This window comes from Sciurus vulgaris (assembly GCF_902686455.1).
Source record: "Sciurus vulgaris genome assembly, chromosome: 14".
NCBI classification, from domain to species: domain Eukaryota; kingdom Metazoa; phylum Chordata; class Mammalia; order Rodentia; family Sciuridae; genus Sciurus; species Sciurus vulgaris.
Window position 1 is genome coordinate 971,210 of NC_136475.1, and position 25,752 is coordinate 996,961.

Sequence of the window (25,752 nt, forward strand, 5' to 3'; positions counted from 1 at the left end):
GGGAAGGGGATAGAGAGGAGGACAGACACCGGAGCCGGGACCTCGGAGGCTGCTGTCGCAGGCTTCCGCCGCTCGCGTCCTCAACCCGCCGCGCGCTGCCAGCCGCAGACCCCGCGGACGCCCCCTGACGCCCCGCCCCAGCCAGGCCGGGCCCCGGCCCGCCCCGCCCACCCGGAGGACGGGGCCCCGCCCACCGGAGGTTTCCCCGAGGCCCGCCCCGCCCACAGCGGCGGCGATCCCGAGGCCCCGCCCCCGGCCCCGCCCCGACGCCGACGTCAGCTGTTGTGTCTCGACTCCGCGGCGGCCGCAGCGGGTCCACTGCTCGGGGCGCCGGCCGTGGCCAGTGGAGGCGGCGGGCGTGGGGACGCGGGCCGCGACCTGCGCCGCGCATCGGGGCGCGTCGGCGCTGCGTGGCCGGCGGGCAGCCGGGTCGCCGCCCGGGCCGGTCTCGGGCCTGTTCCGCGCCTGCTGCAGGACCGTCGCCCGCGCTCCCACCTCGCTCTGCGGGGACCGCGGCGCCGCCAGGGCCCGCCCGCCGCGGGAGCCGCCGCGCTTCCGCCGCGCCCGGGCGGCCGCGGGGCCTGGGCCTGGCCCGGGGCGGCCCCTCCCGGCGGCCGGGCCTCTTGGACCGGGCTGTCGCGGGCCCTCCGCGGGAACGGCCCGGCCCTGCGCCGCGCGGCCGCCGGGGCCCGGGTCTCCGAGCGCCGGGCTCCGGCCTCTGAACTGCGAGGCCGCGCGAGGCCCGGCCTCCGCCGCAGCCCGGGCGCGGCCGCCGCGCGACCCTGTCCTCGCGTCCCGCCCTCGAGCGGGAGCAGGCGCCGGCGAAGATGTGGCTGAAGCTTTTCTTCCTGCTGCTCTACTTCCTGGTCCTGTTCGTCCTGGCCCGGTTTTTCGAAGCCATTGTGTGGTACGAGACGGGCATCTTCGCCACCCAGCTGGTGGACCCGGTGGCGCTGAGCTTCAGGAAGCTCAAGACCATCCTGGAGTGCCGCGGGCTGGGCTACTCGGGGCTGCCCGAGAAGAAGGATGTCCGCGAGCTGGTGGAGAAGTCAGGCGAGTCCGCGCTCCCCGGTTACCTCCACCTGGGAAGGGGCGGTCCGCACCTCCTGTATCTGGTCCCTCCACCTGGGAAGGGAGAGTCTGCACCTCCTGTACCTGGTCCCCCCTCCTCCACCTGGGAAGGGACAGTCTGCACCTCCTGCACCTGGTTACCCCCCTCCTCCACCTGGGAAGGGACAATGTGCACCTCCTGTACCTGGTTACCCCCTCCTCCACCTGGGAAGGGAGAGTCTGCACCTCCTGTACCTGGTCCCCCTTCCTCCACCTGGGAAGGGAGAGTCTGCACCTCCTGTACCTGGTTACCCCCCTCCTCCACCTGGGAAGGGACAACCTGCACCTCCTGTACCTGGTTACCCACCTCCTCCACCTGGGAAGGGACAGTCTGCACCTCCTGCACCTGGTTACCCCCCTCCTCCACCTGAGAAGGGACAGTCTGCACCTCCTGTACCTGGTTACCCGCCTCCTCCACCTGGGAAGGGACAGCCTGCACCTCCTGTACCTGGTTACCCACCTCCTCCACCTGGGAAGGGACAGTCTGCACCTCCTGTACCTGGTCCCCCCTCCTCCACCTGGGAAGGGACAGCCTGCACCTCCTGTACCTGGTCCCCCCTCCTCCACCTGGGAAGGGACAGTCTGCGCCTCCTGTACCTGGTCCCCCCTCCTCCACCTGGGAAGGGACAGTGTGCACCTCCTGTACCTGGTTACCCACCTCCTCCACCTGGGAAGGGACAGTCTGCACCTCCTGTACCTGGTCCCCCCTCCTCCACCTGGGAAGGGACAGCCTGCACCTCCTGTACCTGGTCCCCCCTCCTCCACCTGGGAAGGGACAGTCTGCGCCTCCTGTACCTGGTCCCCCCTCCTCCACCTGGGAAGGGACAGTCTGCGCCTCCTGTACCTGGTTACACCCCTCCTCCACCTGGGAAGGGGCAGTCTGCGCCTCCTGTAGCTGGTCACCCCTCCTCCACCTGGGTTACCCCCCCTCCACCTGTACCTGGTTACCTCCCTCCTCCTCTGCATCTCCTATACCTGGTTACCCCGCCCTCCACTTGGGAAGGAACAGCCTGCACCTTTGGTACCTGGTTATCTCCTTCCACCTGGGAAAGGGCGTCCTGTTCCTCCTATACCCAGTTACTCCCCTCTACCTGGGAAGAGGTGGCCTGTACCCACTGTACCTGGTTATGTCCCACTGCAACTACTGGGAAAGCTGCCGGCATTCTACAATAACATACGCAAATCCTAGTTTTGTGAAGGACTGAAATTATGTGTTTGGTGGGTTGGTGTGTCTTTTTGAGGTAATTATAAAATGACAGTTTAAAACCGTAGCTCTTTAGCATTGTTACATTGAGCTATTTTTCTTAAAATTGGAAAATGTCAGTTAAAAGCATTGTCAGTTGAAATTAATAAAAACATAGGAAAAGAAAAACTCACAAACATAGTCTGCAAATAGCAGTGTTTGTCACGTTAGCAATAACAAACTACCTGGAGGGGAAAACACTGGAGTAATCAATATCAGAGAGGCATTTAAACCTAAGATTTCAGTTAGATCATAAGTTTGAATATGGGTAAACTGGACACTTTACAGTGTTTTCTTTTTATACTTGAAATTCAGTAAAAATAAGGTGAAGTTTTTGTGTGAAGCCTTCTTTGTCTTGAGATTATTTATATTTCTCTCAAAATTAAAAACTAGAACTGGGGTTGGAGCTCAGTAGTAGAGAGGCACTGAGTTCGAACTTCAGCACCACATAAAAATAAATAAATAAAATAAAGGTATTGTACCCATCTGTAACTAAAAACGTTTTTAAAAAATTAAGAGCAATTGGTTTGTTGAACATCAGCTTTTCCCTGTGTGTCACAGGCACCCTTGCTTCTTGGTGGCCTGAGGAATGGACTTGAAATAGTGCTAAGATAGCAGTTCACACCTTAAGGAAGGAATTTTCAGTACCTGTTGGTTTGGGATAGGTTGGGTGAGAAATAGGATTAATTTATTTCTCTGCTGGACTATCTCTGTCTCTGTTTAGATGCACTTCTGAGGAGGAGTGCGGTCTGAGAGGGCCCCGGGACGTCTGGACGGAATGGGCATCTTTTGTGTTGTTTCACGAGTCTGTCAGCAGTGCTTTCAGGACGGACCCCCCTGTGTAGGACCCTGTGGCCATGCAGTGTGACAGACGAGATGCAACTTGCAGAGCAGCTTGGCATATTTGTAGCTTACGGGTCATAAAACTTGTTTGCTTCTGGGATAGAGAAAGGAAACCCTCTCAGCAATAGCGATAGTTTTCTTTAGAGAAAATACACAATTGGGTATTATTCTTGTCCCTTGTTTGCTGGCTTCTTTATGGCGACTTATTTCTATTGCAATGATGAAAATGGATAGTGTCAATGTAGAAATGAGAAGTGCCTTATCTGCTAAAACTGAATCAATTTTCATAAGTAAAATAATTTGAGCACATTTTTTTCTTTTGACATTTATGGATTATTGCCTTCCTTTGGGCCTGAAATGTCACATTGAGTGTACAAGGTGTCCACATATAATTTAAAGAATATATACAGCCCACAGAAGTACAACTCAGGTCACACATTTTCTAGGAAAAATGTCTTGGTATAGTAATTTAACTATAAAACTTAAGTAGTTGTTTTGAATGGTTTTGCTGCTGTACTTAGTTTAATACTTAAGGCAGATGTTAAAGTCATGAGGCATAAGTATTCTCCTTTCTTTTTCATTTAATGGTACAAACTCTGCATTTTAAATTAGCGTGTGAGTGTGGAATTCATTCTGATAGATGAAGTTCTAACCTCCTCATCATAGTTTATAAACGTGTGGCTATTTTAAACAGGGCTGATGGCAAATTCTGTGAAGCCTCTTTTTTAAGTCAGAGCATATAAACTATATATCATATGAAACCTAGACACGTGGAACCTCACACTTTATGGCGATGGCAGTTGGGAATGGTCCAAGTTCACTTATTTACACTTAAAGTAGTGGCGACTCCTCTAGAACGTGCCACACTCCTCGGTTAGTGGGGACTCCACTAGAACACGTGCCACACTCCTCGGTTAGTGGGGACTCCACCAGAACACGTGCCACACTCCTCGGTTAGTGGGGACTCCACCAGAACACGTGCCACACTCCTCGGTTAGTGGGGACTCCACTAGAACACGTGCCACACTCCTCGGTTAGTGGGGACTCCACTAGAACACGTGCCACACTCCTCGGTTAGTGGGGACTCCACCAGAACACGTGCCACACTCCTCGGTTAGTGGGGACTCCACCAGAACACGTGCCACACTCCTCTTTTTCCCGTCTGAGGATGAACCCAGGGCCTCGTGCTGGCTGGACAAGCCTCTACCGCTGAGCTCCACCTCCAGACCTTTTTATTTTGAGATAGTCTCAACAAGTTGTGGAGGCTGACCTTGAATTTATGACCCCCCTGCCTCAGCCTCCTGAGTTGCTGGGATTACAGGTGTGCTCCATCTTGCCTGATAGAGTCTATTCCCTGAGAGGTGGGTTTGTGTCTGCCTCTCTCACTCTTAGCTGTGGTAGGGTCTTACTGTGTGTTTATTGACTCTATGGTGTTAAACAGGTGCACTCAAGTTCTGTTGATCTTTCTGTAGAGCACGATGAGAGTACCGTAATTGGTTCTTCACGTGTACAGTGGAATTGACCGTGGAAGTCAAACATGGGACTTAGAAATCTCTCCATTGTTCTTTCTTCAGGTGACTTGATGGAGGGTGAGCTCTATTCTGCTCTCAAGGAAGAGGAGGCCTCTGAGTCCATCTCCAGCACCAATTTCAGTGGTGAGATGCACTTCTACGAGCTGGTGGAGGACACGAAGGATGGCATCTGGCTGGTTCAGGTACCGCAGACGGTGACAGCCCCAGGAGCGGGGCCTTCGTCCAGGGGGTGGTTCTCCAGTGCTCGGTGCAGCCAGTGGAGCTTCTGTTGGCTCGTGTCTCTTAGGCATGACTCGGTTCTTCCAGGGAGGCTGCTGAGTCCACTTCAAGGGAAAGGTGGGAGGGGTGGCCTTTTGTCGGAATGGCCCGAGCAGATCCATTTTAGCTGTGTGTCTTCCTTGGCATGGGAAACCCACGTGTGTCCCTCTTAGTGAACGATACGCACTGTTTCTGTTTTTGTGAACTGCAGTTTTGAGTTCAGCAATCCGAACAGCGTTCGTCTCTGAAGGAGAGAGCCCTGAAGTCAGCGCAGAGGGACCTGGGGGAGAGCGTGGGCCATGTTCCCTGTTCTGCTTAGGACGGGGAGGGAGGGTTTCCAACTGTAGTCTTTACTGTGTCAGAATTGTGAGGTTTAATTAGCATATTTGATTCCAGAGCTTGAAGGCCTTTAAAAATCATTTCTTATGTTTCCCAAAGCATGGCGTATGGTAAATGAGTGGATGTACATCATCATCATTATTTTTTAGTGTAACTTGGAATCACCTATCTTATGTTGAACATGCAACTTCATAAATGTTACTTAGGATAAAGCTGAAGTTTCATAGATTTTTGAAATGTGAGTCACTTAAAGTAACACGTCAGGTACACGAGCAACGTGAACATGGCTGAGACGTGAAATGTGTGTGAACGGCGGAAGCCAGGACGCCATCTCGGCCTAACCTGCTGTGAAGCCCTGGCTGTGTGGCCAGTTCATCCGGGCCTGGTCCCTGTCACTGCTCTTCCATTTCACTGGAGTGAGGGAGTTTGGTTTAGTGTAGGAAACTGAAGTAGCTTCTTCCTGTCCTTCTGAGAACACAGACAGCTGCAGATGGCTTGGGGAGGAAAACAGCTAGAGCTGAGATTCCTGCATTGCAGACCTGCTGTGTGGCCCCTCATTTGGAGCTGGAGTCCTGTTGCCCTGGCTTCTGTGAGTGTGCATCTGGAACAGCAGTGGCGACCCTGTGGTCCACGGTGCTGGAGGCTGGGTCGGCTCTCTTCTCCAGGTCACAGAGGATATCTGCAGCCATTCCTTTCTGGTAACCTTCCCATTGCACTTGACCTTTTACCCTCCAGAGAGTCTGATTAACTTCAGCAGCTGGAGAACCTGAGAGGGCATAGGTCTAGTTTGTTGTCCATTCAAGTTGTAGTTTATTTTTGTGTTAATTAGTTGGTATTGAAACATGATCTGCAGCTTCTTTGAAGCTTTGATTTGTAAGTAAGTTGTTATTTGTTCCTTTCCCTGGTACACATTCTGACAGTCTGGTCAAGGGAGGCGCTCTAGCTTGATGATCTTGGATTTGTTACTGAGCTTGAGTTCAGTGGCCAGCCCCACAGCCCCATGTTCATGGTCTGCATGCTTGTCACCCCAAGAAGACAAGTGGTGCGGATGCCGGCTGAGCGCCTCTGAACTTAGAAGAGCCTGGACGTTCCTGTGGTTCATGGAATGCTGCCCACAGCCAGCAGGCACATCCTGGCTCGCTCCTTAGCCTCATGTGTTTGCAAATCATGTCCAGTGACCGGGCGTGGTGGCACATACCTGGAGTCCCAGCCTCTCTAGAGGCTGAGCCAGGAGGAGCACAGGTTCAAAACCAGCCTGGGCACTTCGCAAGACCATTCTCAAGTAAATGATTGCTGTTTTTCGATGTCCTGATAAAGCTATCCCTGGATAGCTCCCTTAACACGTGACAGAGTTGATCATTCAGCAGATGCAGGTGTACCAGGCCCACCTGTCAGGAGCGCTCACCAGGCAAGCCCTTGTTCTCCAGGCAGCTCACAGTCCAGTGGAAGACGCTGACGTCAAGTGGACGAGGACTTAACCGAACATCAGTCAGTGGAAAGTGCCACGAAGAGAAGCACGCAGGCTCCGGAGGCGGAATGGCAGAGAACCCTTCACCAGGACACTCGAGGGAAGTGAAGAGCAAGTGATGAGCGGAGTGTTGGTTATCAGTTCTGGTCTTCTCTGAAAACCTAGGTTTTAGCAGTTAGAAAATACATCCTAAGAAACGTGGCGTGTGTGTGGTCGTCTCTGTGGGGTGGGACAGCAGGGCACAGGCTGGATTTTCCCAGGCTCACGGGCCGCGCTGTTAGCCTGTTGGGCCTGTGTTTCTTGGGGCAGCAACTCACGTCTGCCAGGTGGCAGGCTCGGTCTGGAACCATCCCTGGCAGGACAGCTAGAAGAGAGGCTGGCACCTTGGCCCTGCGAGCTCACCAGCAGGCTGATCTGCACAGAACCCTTGGGTTTAGCTCTACGGTTGTTTTCATTTTTTAAAAATCATATTTAAAATTGAAAATGTATGCTAAAAGCAGAGAGAAATATCCTCTCAGTTCCTTGTCATTCTTTAAGTTCAGCTCAGGCTAATCCAACCTCAGAAGGGATAACTTTCAAGAACTCAATTTTTAAACTATTTAACATGGTTCTTTTGTATTTACTTTTAAAGAAGCTTTTTTGTATTTTCTGAAGTCTGTAAGTAGTGTTTTCATAAAGATGCATTTGTTCTGACCAGCTCAGTCTTGGAAATGTTGAAGCTTTCCTCCTCCCTCCTGTGTTCTCCACAGTGTGACGTGAACACGGTTGACTTTGGTTCTCGTGGGGGCAGAGTGCATTTGACATCTGTGTCTTCCACAGGAACCAGGTTCTCTCTTTTTTTCTGACAGTTCTTTCTGACGTGGAATTTTTGTTCCTATCTACGATTAGCTGTTTATTCTCCTGGTTTGTGGATTCTTTGCTTCTGCTACCACATCGTCGTCTTAGCATCACAAATAAAAGATGACAGTTACTTTTCTTTCAAAAGACTTGGTCAGAGTGGCAGAGGGCACTGTAGATAGGTTTCGGAAGTGGAAAAGTTGACACGATCTGTGGGGCCTGTGAATTTAACCTCTTGACATTTCTGTTTCTCTGTTTTGATTTTGTTGTAGTAAATGAAGGACCTGTTTGTTCCCCGCTGGCTGTGTTACATGACAAGGAGTTTAAAGTCTCTGGAGGCAGCAGTGAAAAGCACCAAATGCCTTAGGACGCTTTGGTTAATATTTACAGAAGCTTTATGTTAGTGCAGACCCTGTTTAGCCAAAACTGTGAATGACCACTTTTAAACTTGTTTTGTTCAGGGAACTTCCAACTTATCTTTTCCTTAGTCATTCTGGAAGCAAAATACATGGCAAGCCACTTTATCCTGCCTTTTGTGTTTAATCAAGCTAGTGAGGATACTAAAAAGCAAGAATTAAAATGCCACTAAGTTTTGTCCTTGCCAGTCACTTTTAATGATTTTATATAGTTTGTATACACATACTTAGGTTGGTCCTTAATTTGGAAAGTACTCTGTTGAAATGAAACATTGAGAAAAGCAGAAAATGTAGCACAACACTACCATTGTGCCAACGAGTTGTTATTTAATTAATCCTCCAGACAGCTGTGTGGGGTTGATAATATTGAAAGGGATATGCCAGATGTTCTGATCAGTAATAATTTTACCTCTAAAAACAGAAGCGTGTTCCTGAATGCACGAATTGGCCATCTTTGCATCTAACTGGGGTCAAGAAGGTTGACATATCTTTGCATAGTAGGTTGCTTGTTATTCTGTCTGTACAAAAGACATCCCAGGCCACAGGTTGCTGGTGAAGGGATTTGCGTTACAACAGGCATCAAAAAGCTGGAGTCTTTCCTTTAGAGCTTGTGCACAGTCAGGAGGAGGAGGAGTCACGCAACTGTAGAAGCTGAAGTGGTTTTGGCCTGACATTTGTGTTGAGCTCCTTTTGTGGAGCACATTTGTGCTGGCCACAGGGACATTTACTGTAGGGGCACAGAGAGTTGCCTCCCTTCCCGCCCGGGCTGCCAGCTCTCCTCTGGGCCTGCAGCTCTGCCATACTCCGTCCAGTTCCTCTCTAGTCTGATGTATCCCCCCAGCGAGGGGAATACAGCCCCCGTCCTGAAGTTCAGGAGTACGTCTCCTCTTGTTGAGGCCAGCAGTGTGGCCACTGGGAATCTCGCCGTTTTCGGGTGGGGACCGTAACTGGGGACACCTGCTGGTGCCACGCAGCCGTAACAGGCTTCAGGGGGTTCTGCTCTGTGGCGTGCCTCGGCCAGATGAGTTATCTTGTGAAAATAGTAATGTTTTAAACATTTTTATTTGTTATCACTTATTTGGTACTGGGATCGAACCCAGTGGTGCTCGACCACCGAGTCACATCCAGCCTTTTTTATCTTTGAGACAAAGTAAAGTTGCCAGGCCAGCCTTGACTGCAGTCCCCCTGCCTTGGCCTCCTGCATAACTGGATCGCAGGGGCCCCAGCACCCCAGCAACGCAACGTTTCATAGTGGCCGTTCCTTCACTTCACCAGATTTGATCCATGTTCACCTTTAGCTGGACGACGCAGCGGCGCGGGATGCTGGGCGGAGCCGCCCCCGTTGCAGGAATGCAGCTGCAGCATGGCAGGAGGCACTTCCAGCTGGGACCCGGGGACTCCTCAGACGCAGGTGGCAGAACAGATGCCCTGTGCTGAGCATCGCCTCGTGCCCACCCAGGAGGCCACGCTCTTCACGCCCTGTGCCGTCTTCGCGGGACCCAGCGGGGCCTGGGAGCAGCCCCTCTCCTTCCTCCTCCCCATCCTGACTGGGGGCTCTGCCACAAGGTACCGAAGCTGCCCAAGACCTAGTGCCACGCCACACTGGCAGAAGCACCCTCTCGGCTCCCTGAGGCCTGTCCTAGTAGACATGGACCCAGAATGCAGGGTTGTCTGCGCCTTGATCAAGAAGTAGGAAGTGTCTGAACAGAAGAAGAAGAAAAAGAAGGGGTGTGGGGATACTGTGGCCCAGAGACTTGTCAATCTCCTGAGGAGTCTGAAAAGCGAGTCCAAGAGTGTTTTGTTATGTGACCAAAAGAAAATCACCTATGGACTCCTAAGCGGTAACAGAAAGGGGACAGGCCTGCCTGGCTCTGTCTCCCTGGTGCTCCAGGTGCTTTGGGGCCAAGGAAGAGGTGAAAGCTGGGGTCTCGCTGGGTGAGCCTGCTCGGAGGAGCTCGTGCCTCCCCAGAAGCCCGGTGCCAGACAGTGCAGGGAGGTTTGACGGCAAGGACTGGGCGGAGAGCCTCCTCATAATCAGTATGTGGACCATTCACTGGCAGCCGCACTCCCGCAGGAGGGGCCTGGAGGCGGGTCAGTGGCCGGCCCTCGGCAGGTATTTTGTTCTTGATAAGAGAAACGCCTCCTTCCTTTCCCCCTCCCTCCTGATGCCACGTCCGCCACATCCTGGCTGCTGCCCTCTGCCACACTCTTCTCATGATGTGCCACCTCACCTCAGGCCCAAGAAGAGGAGCTAGCCCTCTGGATGGCTACCACTGAGCCCCAGCAAAGCTGTCCTGCGCTGAAGGCGCCCTCGCCAGGCCTTGATCTCAGCAGCAGAACAGCGACTGACCCACCCAGTGGGCCTGCGACCTCAGAGCCCTCCCTGCTCACCGGGCACATGTGAGAGTGCCTCGGTCCTGTGGAGAAGTGGCTGGCGAAGCCCCACCCTCCGGCTGTCGCGCCTGCATGCGTGTCTCTGAGCGAGGACCGTCATGTCTGGACAGTGCTGTGCTGGTCCGCAGAGTGCTGGTCAGGTCCTGGTCCTGACTGGCACGTCCTCTGCTCCCGCTGCCCTCTGACACCGGTCAGACTCCCCAGCAGAGGCCACGAGTGAGGCAGATGTGCCACCTCCTCCTTCTGGGACCCAAGTGGGGACTCACCCACACCACCTGGACTCGACTCCCGGAGGCTCCGTGAGTGTGAGAAAGGCCTTCCTGCCAGAAAGGCTGGACCCCAGAGTGTGGCGCCGACGATCTGGGTCGAGCAGTGCCAGCAGCGTGCCACCTAGGAACAGGATCTGGCTGTGCACCCTTGACTCAGTCAGGTTCATGGTGACCAGACGTTTTTGACTTTCCTTTGAATTTCTTTTATTTTTATGCTTTTGTTTTTAGCACCTCTGTCTCGTCACTGGTGTCTGCATTGACATCGTGCTGTTATTCTAGGCAGGAAGTTAGGGCATGAAGGGAAGTGGAATTAACTATTGGAAAGGCTGACGGTCGTAAATACGAGAGATATTTCTTTCCTTTTTTTTTTTTTTTAAAGCGTATTCTTCTCTCAGTTGTAACCGTGTTTGCAGGCAGTTTGCAAATTTGAAGTTGAAGGTCGGGGATTTAAAACTAAGTTGTTCTTTTTGTTTTGGAGTCTCTTGTGATGTCAGTGGAAACCATAGGAGATGCAGTACTGACCTGGGCAAGGCTTAGCGTGGTGGGAACAGGCGCGTCTCGCTTGGCTCCACAGGACTGCGTTGAGGACGTGGACCCTCAGGTGATGGCTTCTGGTTGCTGTGTCGGGTCACCGTCCAACCTCCTTCCAGAGCAAGGAGAGGTGTCTCCAGGGCCGTTTCCTCCCCGGGTGACCATTCCAGAGGCGAGGCTGCTGGTGGAGAGCGGCCTCGCCATCCGCCTGCCAGCACTGGGAGCGTCCTGTCCCACGTGCGGCCTTCGGGGCTTCTCTGCTTGGCGTGTGGCTCTGTGAGGATGACGTGGGGAGGCGGCAGACACGGACGGGGAGCAGAGCACCCCTCAGAACTGTGGGTGTCCCTGTGGACGGCAGTGGCTTGACTCCACGTACACCACTGAAGTTCGATCTTTTCTTTTTTGGGCCTAGGTCATAGCCGACGACAGACGTCCTCTGGTGGGCAGAGTCCACTGGGAGAAAATGGTGAAAAAAGTGTCGAGATTCGGAATACGCACGGGCACTTTTAACTGTTCCAGTGACCCCAGGTGAGTGGGCCGGGCGGTTCTGAGTGCGAGTCCTGCCCACCCTGCTTTCTTACTGTAGGCGGTGCTGTTGGAAGTCCCCTGACCTGCAGCTGACCGTAATGCTCAGCTCACTGCTGGCCACTGTGGCACAGGACCACTGTGGCACTGGCCCCCACCCAGTGGGTGGCCTCTGTGGACTTTGTCTCTGCTGGGCTGTGTCCTTCCTGGGGCGGCCTCCTTGGAGCCTCTGCAGGCCTGCGCCTTCCTGGGGATGCTGCTGCACTCTTGGGGTGCCTGGCCTCCTGGCCTCTGGCTCCCACTTCCTGCCATTCCCTCTGCTCCACCTGGGTGTGTCCTGCTCCCCAGACGGGTCACCTCACCAGCCCCGCCTTCTCCCCCTTTGCCGCGTCGCCCCTTCCGTTTCCTCAGAGAAGGGTCCTGGGGGTGTTCAGGGGTGTTCAGGGTGTGCGCTGCCTGGCCGCCTCCAGCATTCAGTCTGCTTCGCGAGTTTCACTTTCTATCACTTTTTCTGTGAGATGCTCGTTTGATTCCACTTCTGGTGCTACCGAATTACCGCCTGCCCCCTCGTGTCCTTTAGTCATCCCACAGGTGCCTCCTGCAGAGGCAGCCAGAGCCCCAAGGCTGCATGTGGGGTCCAGTGTGTGCAGGTGCCTGGCTGTCCTTAGGGCAAGACTGCTGGACTTCCCTTCCCCTCCCCAAGCTCAGGGAGCTCCTCCCCGCTTACCAGTGGGCAGCACCGGGGGGAGCAGTGGACAGCACCGGGGGGAGCAGTGGACGGTGCTAGGCTCAGACCCTGCGCTTCCTGCAGCCCCACTGCTCTTTCTCATACCCCATGTGGCTCGCTGGCCAGGGTGGGAGCTGTGCGGTGACTCCCTGAAGGTGGGGACGGGAGGGAAGGTCCTGCGTCTGAGCAGGATGGGCTCCCGTTGCCCCCTGCGCTCTCACATCCGTGCTCACTGCAGACCTTGGTCCTGTCCAGTCGTGTTGGAGTGCCCAGGACAGACAGGTCCTATGTTCTCGTGGGAAGGAGATCAGTCTGCATCTGCCTTTCATTCCGCAGGTCTGAGTCTGTCATCTCACGTGGAGTCTGACCATGGAGACTGTCTCTCCACCACCAAACCAAGACGGATGATCGTGCTGATCATCCTGATTTTTTTCAGTAATGCTAAAAGTTGGTATTAATATCACTCTTTTACTGAAAGTTGGTCAGACTTCATTTTTTAAAAAATCAGTGAAGGAAACTAATCAGGCACAGTGGTGCACACCTGTATTTCCAGCTACTTGGGAGGCTGTGACAGGGTGTTTACAGTTTCAGGCAAGCCTCAGCAATTTGGCAGCATCGTGTCTCCAAATCAGAAATAGGGGCTGGGACTGATATTCAATGCAGAGCGCTTGGCAAGCACACCTGAGGTACTGGGTTCGATTCTTGGCAGCACATTAAAATAAAACAAATAAAATAAAAAATGAAAATACACTTTCTCAGTGGTAGAGTGCTCCTGGGTTCAATCTCCAATTTTGCCAAATAAATTCATAAATAAATAAAACTAAACAATACATTTCAAACCCAATAGTTTATAAATATATTAGAAAATGTCAAATTAAAATTTGTAAAATAAAAAGGTTGAATAGTTTAATATAATTCTTAGGTAACACTACAGAATTCAAAAATCAATATAAAATGTAGATACTTTACTAAATATGAAAAAGTGAAATAGTGCTGGTGTTTTTTGTTTTTTCCTTAAGTGTAATCTTATAGAGCAAAGTGTGTCTGAAGTATCATAATTCATCCAGGGATTTTAGTACAAATTTCCCTGACTTTACTTCTTTTTTTGTTTGTTTGTTTTTGTTTTTTTTTGTACCTCTGAGCCTTATCCCTAGCCTTTTCTTTTCTTTTTGGTACAGGGTTTCACTAGGTTGCTTATAGTCTCCCTAAGTTGCTGAGGCTGGCTTTGAACCTGCAGTCCTCCTGCCTCAGCCTCCTGACGCTGGGTGGTCTTGATGTACAGTGATGTGCTTCAGTTCCAGCACGGCTGTGCTCGCCTCCTCCCTGGAAGATCTGCCAACCAGAGGGAGGACTGTTCTTGCCATAGAGGGTCAGGGTCACTCCTCCTTATTTTAGTGACTCTGAGGACGCCCGAGCACAGCATGCAGAGATACAGAAAAAGGTGTCCAGAGTCTCAGTGAGGGGCCGACTGTTGTGTTAGGAAGTTTTGATCGTATGCTGAACGATCCAGTCACCGTTTTGTTCTGGTTTTTAAAAGCCAGGACGCTGCACTCTGCTGTCTGGGACTAGTCTTCTCTGGGGTGTCCTCCGGGGCAGGCTTCTCTCACGTGCCCTCCTGTTGTGCAGCTGGACTTTCCTGAACCTGTCCAGCTGCCCTGAGAACCTTCAGGACCACCACCTCCAGGCACCTCAGACCCTGTCCTTAGTTTCCTCCCAGACACTCCGCAGGGCAGGCCCGGCCTGGTTCTGACTCCTCTGGTTCCGGCGGGAGGTCTGCTTCAGGCCCTTCCTGCCAAGCCCACCTCCCACGCTCCTGATGGAGACAGCAGGGGAGGGCTGCAGCTCACGGCCAGAGGGACAGGAGGGGAGGCGAGTCAGGAAGCCACGGCCAGCGGCCTCGCCCCAGGAGGCGGCATCCTACTAACAGAACACCAGGGTTTCTTTTGAAAAACAGCATGCACCCCAGAAACTAGCCATGTTTTCCTATCATTTTTAGTCTCGATGTTCCCCAAGAGATCTCGAAAGGTCTCTAAGAGCCCAGAAAGATGTACCTTAAGAAGTAGAGAGTGTGTTCTCAGTGTTTCCATTGAATTCATTCTGATCTTTAAAAGCTCTTACTTGAATTGGTCAGTTAAAGTTTATTTTCATATAAAGTGATGCAACATCCTTAAAAAGACAGTATGTGCCCTTAAACTTCATTTTTGTTTAGCAGTGGGGTTTAAGGTTATTGGTGTTTTGGATCTCTTTAGACTAACTTGTTTTTTATATTTTTTGTTGTTGTGGGTGGGCACAGTACCTCCATATTATTTATTCATTTTATGTGGAGCTGAGGATTGAACCCAGGGCCTCATGTGTGCTAGGCAAGCACACTACCACTGAGCCCCAGCCCACCCCTAGACTAATTTTAGATAAATATAAGTAGCCTCGCATTTGTAAATGTTAGCGATTCCCCCCCAAATCTGGAAAGTAAGATTTAATTTGAAAGATACGTGATAACGTGGAATTTTCTTTCCTTGAGTAGTCTCACAGTCTATCCAGAATAAACTTTAAAGCTGTCATTTAGCTCTTGTGGAAAAGAAAGCACGCAGAACACTTGCACTACGTATCTTGCCTGTCCTAAGAGTGAGGCTTTCTGTGGAAAACACCCCCCTGAATGGGGCACCTCAGCCCGAGGTCCTGACGGGAAGCCCACAAGAAGGTCCCAGAGTGGAAGCCGGGCGGGCGGGGCTCGGGGAGTGAGGCGAAATACAACACTGTCCATCCGCAACTAAAAAGACTGAGAAAGAGCGAGGCATGCCTTCAGAGCCAGCTTCACATGCAGCCGGACGTTGAAAGGTGCTTGATGACGTGTGAGAGGTGAATAAAGCAGTCATCTGTGCGCACTTGACTTGCTGCTTTGGGGCAAGGGTGAAAATGGAATTTGTGTTAATGAGTTATTACTTTCCATTGAACAAATACAGTGTTAAGCGATTAAAGATATTTTTATTTTTTAGGAGTAGATACTTTTGAAACCATTTCTTTTTACATTATTTTCATGTATGTTTTAGTTGTTGGTGTACCTTTATTTTATGCATTCATATGCAGTGCTGAGAATTGAACAGGTGCCTGACACGTGCTGGGCAAGTGCTCCACCACCAGCCCAGCCCAGCCCCAGACCTCCCTCTTACAACAACACTGGTGCTCATGGACTCCACCTCGTCAGGGAAGCGTGTCACCTCAACGAGAAGCTGAGTCAGTCGGTCACAAGTTTCCCACAGTCGTTCGTTACTAAGCCCGTCTTTAAGATGTGACATATTGTCTTCATCTTAAATCATATCACAGAATTAGTTGTATTGCCATAAAACCATCTGCCACATGTCAAGACTTTCTCAGTCTGATCGTGCAAATGTGTAGTATGTTAATTTAATTTAATAAAATAAAATCCTTGTTTGCTGAGTTAGCACAACACCAGTGATCTTTACGTCAGTGTTCTGGGTAGCAAAATAAAGGCTCAATCGTCACTATTCACAAATCTGTAACAGTGTAGCCATGTGGTGGATTTTCTTTCTTACAACTTTACTAGAAATTTTATACATCAGTTCTTGGAAATGAATGCTTTTTTTAAAACAAAGGAGACTGTCCTCACCGTCCCCTCCACATAGCACCGCGGCAGCTGTTTCATCCTGGTGTGTTCCTGGAGTCCGTGTGGAGGGAGAGGGATCTGCTTCCCCAGCAGCAGAGCCGCGCGTGGAGCCTCTGGTCCAGCGGCTTGATTCCAGTTGAAGTCTTCCGTCCTGCTCTGCTGTAACAGGACGGCTCTGGCCTGCTTGGTCTCGATGCTCTGTTCCTGCTGTTCAGTGACCCTCACCTGGCTTCACTGAAGAGGGGAGAGGCGATAGTAAACGTAGGGGTGTGGCGGTGTTTTTCCTGGGGTCACTGTGTGTGCACGCCCAGCTTCGGTACTGTGGAGTTGGTAGACGTGGGTGGGGCGCCTGCCTCTCGCAGCTCGGCTTGTCCCAAATCCGGGCTCTGTATGTGAGTGATCCATCTATTTCCTTTGACTTGAGGGCTTTTCAAGATACACTTTTTTTTTTAAATTATGAATTTAAAGATAGAAACAAATTAGAAAAAAGAGCTTGCTTTTCTTTGCTTTTCTGGTACAAAGGATTGAACCCAGAGGTGCTCTACCACTGAGCTACATCCCCAGTCCTTTTAATTTTTTATTTTGAGTCAGGGTCTTGCTAAATTGCCCAGACTGACCTCAAACTTATGATCCTCCTGCCTCAGCCTCCAGAATCACTGGGAACACAGGTGTGGCCACCATACCTGGCAAAAGCTTGCTCTTTCTTGCACAACTTGCAGTTATCCTTCCTGCTTCTAGATTATTTGGGAGTCGTTTGGCTTGGGGGAGGGTGTCTTTCAGATGCTGAAGAAACTTATCAGGGGAAAGCCACCCAGCCGCTTACTTCTTGTTCTCCTCTCTCACAGATACTGCAGGAGACGAGGCTGGGTACGGTCCACTCTCATCATGTCGGTTCCCCAGACCAGTACTTCTAAAGGGAAAGTCATGCTCAAGGAGTATAGTGGACGCAAGATCGAAGTAGAGCACATTTTTAAGTGGATAACTGCCCACGCAGCTTCTCGGATCAAAACCATTTATAATGCTGACCATTTGAAAGAAGAATGGAATAAAAGTGATCAGTACTGGGTAAAAATATACCTGTTTGCAAACCTTGACCAGCCGCCAGCCTTCTTCTCTGCACTGAGTATAAAATTTACTGGAAGAGTTGAGTTTATTTTTGTGAATGTGGAAAATTGGGTCAACAAGAGTTACATGACAGACATCGGTGTGCACAACATGCCGTCCTACATACTTAGGACTCCCGAAGGGATCTACAGGTACGGAAACCACACGGGGGAGTTCATATCCCTTCAGGCCATGGATTCATTTTTGCGCTCATTGCAGCCCGAAGTCAATGATCTCTTTGTTCTGAGCCTGGTTCTTGTTAACCTTATGGCTTGGATGGATTTATTCATTACACAAGGAGCTACCATAAAGCGGTTTGTGGTTCTCATAAGCACGCTGGGGACGTACAATTCCCTGTTGATAATCTCCTGGCTGCCCGTCCTGGGCTTCTTGCAGCTCCCTTACTTAGATAGCTTTTACGAATACAGCCTGAAATTGCTGCGATACTCCAACACAACCACCCTGGCGTCCTGGGTGAGGGCGGACTGGGTGTTCTACTCCTCACACCCAGCGCTGTTCCTGGGCACCTACCTTGGACACGGTCTGCTGATCGATTACTTTGAGAAGAAGCGCCGGCGAAGCAATGCGGACGAAGTCAACGCCAACAACCTGGAGTGGCTGTCCAGCCTGTGGGACTGGTACACCAGCTGCCTCCTGCACCCGATCGCCTCCTTGCAGAACTTCCCGGCAGACTCGGACTGGGACGAGGACCCGGACCTGTTCCTGGAGCGCCTGGCCTTCCCTGACCTCTGGCTTCACCCGCTGATCCCCACTGACTACATAAAGAGCCTGCCCATGTGGCGGTTCAGGTGCCTCGGCGGCCCCTCGGATGAGGAGCTGTCGGAGGGCTCCGCGGACACGGAGAGTGAGTCGGATGGGGAGGGTGGCCTGCAGGGTGGCGCGGGCCTGAGCGCCGGGAGCTGCCGGCCCAGCGGCCCCGGGGCTGGGCCGTGCGCAGAGCCTGACTGGGGTGCCTGGCCCGCCGGCCTGCTGCGCTGCACCGAGTGCGTGGTCTGCCTGCAGAACTTCGGGGGCGGCTGCCTGCTGACCGGGCTGCCCTGCGGCCACGTGTTCCACCAGGGCTGCATCATGATGTGGCTGGCCGGGGGCCGGCACTGCTGCCCCGTGTGCCGCTGGCCCCCCTACAAGAAGAAGCCACCCCGCGCGCCCCGCCATCCTGCGCCGGGCCACCTCCCGCCCTGAGCACCACCTGCGCCTCCCTCGGTACCTTGGTGCCTGGCGCCTGCTGCCTCAGGGCTGTGGGCCTGTCTGTTCCGAGTTCAGTTCCCCGTTTCCGCTTCATGCGGGCGGGAAGTTCGCGTTATGCTAATGCTGGTGACAGAATTTACTTGGTTGCCTTGTGTGTCAATTGAATGCATACTTAATTGTAAAGACTTTTATTTACAACTTTGGAAACCCAGAAGTTAATGTTTTTTGTAAGCACAAGAGAAATATGATAGAAATTTATCCTAGCAAGACTTTACAAGGTAGGATCAGATTCTACTGGAATTGAGCTGGTTTCTTATCCTAAATGTCTCCTCCCTTTTTACAAAGATCTCTGTCCAGCACCTCTTGGTTAAATAATGTATGCTCTGAGACATGAAATTAAAACAGACCTATGAAATAAATTATTTTAAAACCAAAAGATTGTAGATTTCCAATGTGAAATTGTTCTTGATAAGGTGGCCGATTTTTGCAGGTATTTTGCTTAATTTCACAGGTCAGGCAAACGTGACTCTTGTGGGGAAATGGATAGACGTGTTGCTGACGCTGGCCAGAGCAGGTGTCAGCCCACCTGTTAGCTGGTTGTCTGTGATGGGAAGGAGTTTCATGGGGTGCTGCTTTATAAGGATCAAATAAATAAACTATCAGGATTTAGCATACGTGTCTTAAGAAAAGGAGCTACGGCATATCCACCACACAGAAAGTACCTTGTTTTGACTTATCATCTTGAAAAACGTTAAGACTGGAGAGAATCAGGACTCATAGTACAGTCAGCATCATTTCTCTGAGTCACCAGGTCACATTTTTACATTCGCTTCATCGACTCCATGTGCATTTGAGCCGTTTCCCTTCGTCCTCTTTGTCTGCTGATCCTTTCAGAAATAAGCGTGAGCCTCCTGGCGCCTCACTCCCGTGCGCCGCCCCTTGCTCCTGAGAGATCGGTGTAGGAGCTGCTCCCCAGCTGCTCCCAGGAGGGCCTCCCTGGGGTCCCTGTACTGTTTCCATTGTGAACTCAGAGGCCGGAGCCCTGGGTGTGTCCTGCTGTGCCCGCTGGTGTGCATGCCAGGCAGGCGCGTACACCAGCACACCTCCAGCCCCATTGAGGAGGATCAGCCAGTGAGGGGAGCTGCACGTTCTTGCTTTTCTGTCAGGGTTAGGTGGGGCTGGGTGATGCGTGCTCCCACGGGGCGGGGCGGTACCCGGCGGCTGGTGTCAGCTGGTTCCGCCGCCCACTGCCCACACTGTTTGGTGCACGTGCTCTGCGCCTTGGCTTTCCACATGAGCTGTGAAGTCTTGTGAGAAGGAGCCTGAGGCTGTCTGCACGTCCGTTCCTCTGTCTGGGGTTCTAACACCCGCTGGTGATGCCACGTGAGGCATGCGGTGGAGCTGGCTCCCGCCCCGCAGTCCAACGTCACTGTGCCTGCTCGCTGGCGTTTCTTCATGAAGAGCTTCTCATCACTCCTGCACTTCGACTGTCGTGGGCTCACAGACCTCGTACCTCCTGTGTTTAAGTCAAGACTGCTCATTCTCCGAACTGAGATGCACGCTGGGCAGGTGGGACTCTGCCTGGCTCAGAGGCCCGCTGCTGCGCTCCCCCCAGTCCTGAGGCGCTTCCCTGCTATTTCTTGGGAGATGTTCCAGACTCACTTTGCACTTTCCTGACTCTCTTCTTCAAAGTACCCATGTTTCATGGTTGACTTTTCAGATCCTTAATTGGCTGCTGTCCAAAATGGTAAGGAAATAAAATCTTACTCTGAATTGCCTCTAAGGTACCAACATTTTTTTCTTGCATGACACATTGTACCTTATCTTCCAATCCAAATAGGAAAGCATTTTAAGTTGCCCCTCAACTTAAAATGGAGTTGTCCCAGTAACCAACCCCATCATAAACTGGAACGCCATATGTGACGCGTGCACTCAGCACACCAACCCGCTGGACATCGTGGCCACACAGCGCCCTGCCGATCGCCGGTCGCGTCCCCTCGAGCTCGGGTGCCTGGCATTGGAGAACACATGCTGTGATGCGGCAGCCTGGGAGAAGAGCAGAACGGAAGTTCAGCTCCTGCTCTCCTAGTACAGCATGTCTTTTGCACCACCGTAAAGTCAAAACACTGAACGTCGCCTGAGTCAGGGTCCACCGCTAGTAATGCCTAGCAGTTACTGCGGGAATGCCGCTCGTGCCTGTGTGTGGCACGCGGGTTCCCAGGAGCCTGCCTCTGACCCACGGCAATGGCTCCCCAGTCCGCATGTCCAGCAGTGGCCTCCTGGGTGTCTGCTGGGCAGCGCCTTCCAGACGCCCCTTGGTACTCTGCTTTCCACTCCTGCCACGCCCGGTCCTCCTGTATGCAGATACACATGTGGGTGAAATACGAACATCAGAAGCCGGGAGCAGCCATCTCGGTGCTGGGCCAGGAGAGTGCAAAGGGACACAGCAGCTCGGCCCCCTGTGTGAATGTGCACGTGTGCACGGTCGGTCGGGAAGTGTACACGAGGGGTGGAGGCTTTCCTAGATCCCCCAGAGGCAGAGGACTGGAGTTCTTCAGTCTCACTTTATTCTGTTTGGAGAGGAAGTCTGGTTTCCTAGAACGACCAACGTGTTGGATGAAGCGTCGATCCCAAGGGCGAGGGCCTGGGGGTTGCTGAACTCTGCTGACGGACTGACAGCAGGACACATGGTTCTGTTCAGTTTTTCTTCGAACTTCCTGCGCAGACGGTTCTGCTCTTCAAGGTGGATAAGTTCTGTGAGGGCAGGAACGGTGTCATCCCTCTCGGGTCCTCATTTGGCCCAGCACAGATGCTCGGTAGGAGGCTGGTCTGAACTTAAGGGTCGTTGTGATCTCACAACACCCCTAGCTTTTTACTCCCCACCTCGTATAGGTGGGAGAACGGGTCCGCCTTTTCGTGCCCTCGGTACTGGCATGTGCCAGCGCCCGGGGCTGCTCCAGGTGGCGGCTGCTCTTCCTCTGCTTGAGTCGCAGCAGCCAGACATTTGCCCTTGTGCTGCTTCTCGCTCCCCCACGCTTCACATTAGACCGTCACGTTCCTTAGCATCTACCAGAGGACCTAGGTAGACAGCAGTACGCTGTTGGTCCCTTCTGCTGCTGGATGTGATCTACAACATAGAGAAAAGCACCAGAACTTACTTGTTAGATGTTGATTTTGAGTCATCCGTCTTAATTGTTCTGTCCATTCTTCATCAGTACTTGCGTATTGGTTTGTGATCAGTGGGTGATCTCTGCTCGGCGTTGGCTGCCTTCCTACTGCAGGCTTCCCTGGTTCTGTGAAAAGACCCTTTCAGCTGGTAGTCCCTCGCAGTGGGTGGGGCCCTACAAGAGCTGCCCGAGACAGACAGCGAGGGAGGCTGGGACACAGCCTCCGAGTCCAGGGAGGGAGGCCCAGCAGGCCTGGCCAGGGCGCAGCGTGGGCTGCCTACTGTGTTGGTGAAAAGGCAACTATAGGAAGCTCTTTTGTCAGACCTCACCTTTATGCAGCACAGAATTGCCTGCTCCTTGCCGTCAGGTGTGCCTGGCTGGGTGTGAGACAGGGTCCCGCAGACCATGGTGCTTGAGCTTGGGCCCAGGAGCACGGGCCCGCTGGGCGCTCTGCCGAGGTGCATCGGCCCTCAGTCCTCCTCTTACAGTCTGTTTAGAACTCTTCGCGTGGCCACTGAGGCCCCCGCAGGAATGCAGAGCGTGTTCTCCCTAAGCAGAGGAGGCTCAGACACGGGCAGCAGACGTCAGCCAGGCACGCGCGTCTTCTCCGTCCAGAGCCTCTCAGAGTGGAGGCGGAGCCCTGGCTGAGCTCACAGAGTTTCCACTCGGAACAGAGCTGGGGCCAGCAGGGTTTGCACACAGAGGCTTGGGGAGTCCCGGAGCAGGCAGCTCGGGCCACAGGAGGGCTGCCGTCCTAAAACAAAGGGAGCCCGAGAGCCAGGACCACCACCTCACCAGGCAGGTGTCTTGAACTCAGCACCACCCCAACAGAGGGTCAGCCAGCTGGACTAAGCTGGACTTAGTACCACTCAGACAGAGGGTCAGCCAGCTGGACTAAGCCGGACTTAGCACCACCCAACAGAGGGTCAGTGAGCTGGACTTAGCTGGACTCAGCACCACCCAACAGAGGGTCAGTGAGCTGGACTTAGCTGGACTCAGCACCACCCCGACAGAGGTGGGAGTTCACTAATTTTGACAAAGGGATGTTTTTCTATTTTCTGGAAACTCATTTTGTGGATGGTAGAGGACAGAAGTCCCATTCCTTGATTTCCTTGATTTTTCCTCCAGTACTGGGTATGTTAAACCCAGGGGCAGTTTATCACCGGCCACACCCCAGCACTTTGTTTTTTGTTTTGAGAGGGCCTTGCTAAATGACCCAGGCTGGCCTTGAACTTGGGCTTTCCAGCCTCAGCCTCCATAGTCGCTGGGCTGATGCCCGCAGCCTCAGCAGCTTGGCGGTCAGCTGTGCCAGGCAGAAGCGGCTTTCCCGTAGGTACACACCGTCACTGCTGCCACACGTTCCGTGAGCTCTTTGGGGATGTTTTGTGCGTGCCATGTGTTGGCTGCCAAGCAGGTTCTAGTGACATTTCCAGGGTAACTTGTCGGAGTTTTGTGACGATCTTCCACAAAGAAGGTCGCAGGGTTCGGACAGCCAGGGAGGCGAGGCCTGGGCTCCTCAGGAAGGATCCCTCTGCGTCGTCACTGAACTGCTCTGCACTGTTTTCCCGTCTCCTGAGCCAAGTGGCTGGGCAGCAGGCTTCTGGAATATGGTTCCTCACGCTGGCTCCTGGCTCCGTGCCAACACCGGCAGGAAACGCGTCTTGAGTCTCAGGCTTTAAACAGTATTGTTCAAGTCACTTGTTGGTATTGAACTTGGCGCACCATATCCAATCTTGATGGCTATTGTTTTTTTCACATTTCCTGTTTAAAATAATAGGACATGAATATCAGATGCGAACGTGAAGGTCATTTGTCTGACCTCCTGCCTTGTTTAGATCACCCACATCCCTGGTAGGAAATGGCACACGCTCATCTAACAAAAGGTGCGGCGCGTTTACAAAACCCATCATCACAGGTTGGGCTGCGCTTGGTGGGAGAGCACTTGCCTAGCACACGCAAGGCACTGGGTTTGATCCCAGCACCACATAAAAATAAATAAACAAAACAAGGTATCGTGTCCATCTACAACTGAAACATTTTTTAAAAAACAATAAACGTCCCACCTGCCAGGATCCGCAGGAAAGCAGGAAGCTCACTGGCTACGCAGCAGCAGCCAGCGCTGAAGTCCACATCTGGGCATGTGCTGCACAGCTCCCCAGCACCACCTTGGCAAGGGTCGAGTCAGCAGCGTGGCTTGTGAGCAGGCCAGTCCTGACATAAGCTGCCTTCTCTGGAATATGACCTCTCCGTTACTTAGCTAAGCGAGACCCATGAAACCAGGACTTTCACCTAGATATGACTCAGGAGCTGCCCTGAACATCTCCAAAAAAGGGAGTGGGAGGCAGGAGAGCTGCTTGCTCTGTCTCAGCTAAGCAGACTCCAGCCTCTGCTGTATTTCTGAGGCTGTGGAAAGGACTGAATCTTGGTGCAGGATGCTCAGATTGGGCCACATCGGAATTGGGGAAAGGACACTGCAGTGTCTAGGGCTGGGGGAGGCCTCCAATAACCCACGCGGTTCTGTTTCTCAGAGTCTCAGCAGCGGTACCCTCAGGTGACCCACTCTGGGGAAATGCGTGGTTTGATTTGGGCTCTGGCAATCAGAGACCTAGAGCTCGTTTCAGACGGCTGGGGGTATTTTTCCCGAGGAGGGTGTGGGGGTGAGAATGGGCTGCATCGTGTGCCTGGGAACTAACGCGGTCTGCAGGCAGCACTGGTGTTTTCTGAAGTGATGCTTCGCAGGGAGACCCCTGGGAGGTGGAGAGGGTCTCTGAGGTGTCACGCTGTGGGTCAGCTGGAGAAGAGGGCCAGGCAAGGAGGGAGAGCAGGAATGGATGGCCCCCACGCTCCTCCAACCACTTCCTCCCTGTCCCTGCGCTGTGGCCTCTCCGTAACGTTACAGAAACACCAGGCGGCCGCTACTCAGGCCAGGAACAGCAGCTGCCGCCCAGCGCCGACCTCTCCCAGTGCCATCTCGGGGAGATCTGACCGCGCGTCAGTCCTGACTCTCTCAACGCTGCACAGATGGGACGGAGAGGACCTGGTCTCTGTGTGGGTCCTCTCCCTTACGCCGCGTGAGCAGTTTGTCCGTCTTCACTGCCGTCAGAGGGACAGTCCATGTCCCCAACAACGGGTGCTTTGAGAAACGTGTCAGTGGGTGACGTTGTATGAAATACGGAGTGCTTGCACCACGTCGCTCGGTGACGGTCTTCGGGGCTCCCACTGAATGACTGGTCCCTCATTAACTGAAGGTCATTATGTGGCACCTGCGCGCATGGTCACGACAGGAGGAGGTGACAGGTGGAGAGTGCTGCCACCAGCCCAGTCTGTGCGTGCCCTCCAGGCAGAGCTGCCGCTCCCAGAGGGGAGCTCAACTTCCGTACTAGACAGAAACATGCCCATGTCCTCCGCGTGCCAGGCGGGCGCTCCCCCTCTGCACTCCCCCATTCCTCTCCCGATTTCATTTTGAGACGGGTCTCACTGAATTGTCCAGTGTGGTCTGGAACTCACGGTCCTCCTGCCTCAGCCTCCAGGGTAGCTGGGAGGACAGGTGTGCCCTCGGTTCCTGGCCGCCTTCTCTCGACACCCGCATCCAGGTTTCCTGGAGTTTTACCTCTTAGGAAGGAGGCAGGATTCTCACTTCTGGACGTGAGTAACCAGTACTGGCTTAGTCCTCTTGCCATAAATGACCAAAAGCCAGGCAGAAGCTTCTGGGGCCGTAGTTTTCAGGCAGTGGATGTCGGGCAATGCAAGATGGCGCCTCCTGAGACGTGGAATGGAGGTGCGGAGCCACGTCCCAAGGCGGGTCCCCGTCAGCAGGCGCAGGCGTAGGGCTCAGCAGGTTGAGCTGGTTGAAGAGCCCAGATTAATAGTGTCCCGTGGCATTCGGAGGTGCCTGCCGCGACCTGTTTTGTCGCGGATGGACATTTAGACTTTCCAGCTGTGCCATTGTGGATAAAGTGGTGGATGTGACTGCAGGCCACCTCCAGTGACAGTGCCCTGTGATGGCCGGGATCTCCTGTCAGCATGGCAGACAACCAGCTGTAGCGGACATGGCTCAGCGCCCTTCCACCGGCTGCGCTCTGGCCGGCAGTCCTCCTCCTCTGAGGTCCAGTCCTTGCAGGTGGTGCTCTTCTGTCCCCCGGGAGCACAGTGGCGTCC

General features: G+C 53.0%; 1 protein-coding gene across 3 annotated transcripts; it reads left to right on the forward strand.

Moving 5' to 3' along the window:
• Positions 1-282: 282 nt before the first annotated feature.
• Positions 283-18,863, forward strand: RNF103 (ring finger protein 103). Of its 3 annotated transcripts, none has more exons than XM_079111268.1 (4): positions 283-1,053; positions 4,771-4,910; positions 11,653-11,768; positions 13,671-13,751. In XM_079111268.1, the coding sequence occupies exons 1-4, from the start codon at positions 828-830 to the stop codon at positions 13,690-13,692; spliced, it is 504 nt and encodes a 167-aa protein (XP_078967394.1). In that variant the 5' UTR covers positions 283-827; the 3' UTR covers positions 13,693-13,751. The 3 variants fall into 3 exon arrangements, with proteins under 3 accessions (XP_078967394.1, XP_078967392.1, XP_078967393.1); XM_079111266.1 differs by lacking the exon at positions 13,671-13,751 and adding an exon at positions 16,960-18,863 and having other exon boundaries at positions 285-1,053; XM_079111267.1 differs by lacking the exons at positions 283-1,053; positions 13,671-13,751 and adding exons at positions 2,214-2,351; positions 16,960-18,863.
• Positions 18,864-25,752: the final 6,889 nt, after the last annotated feature.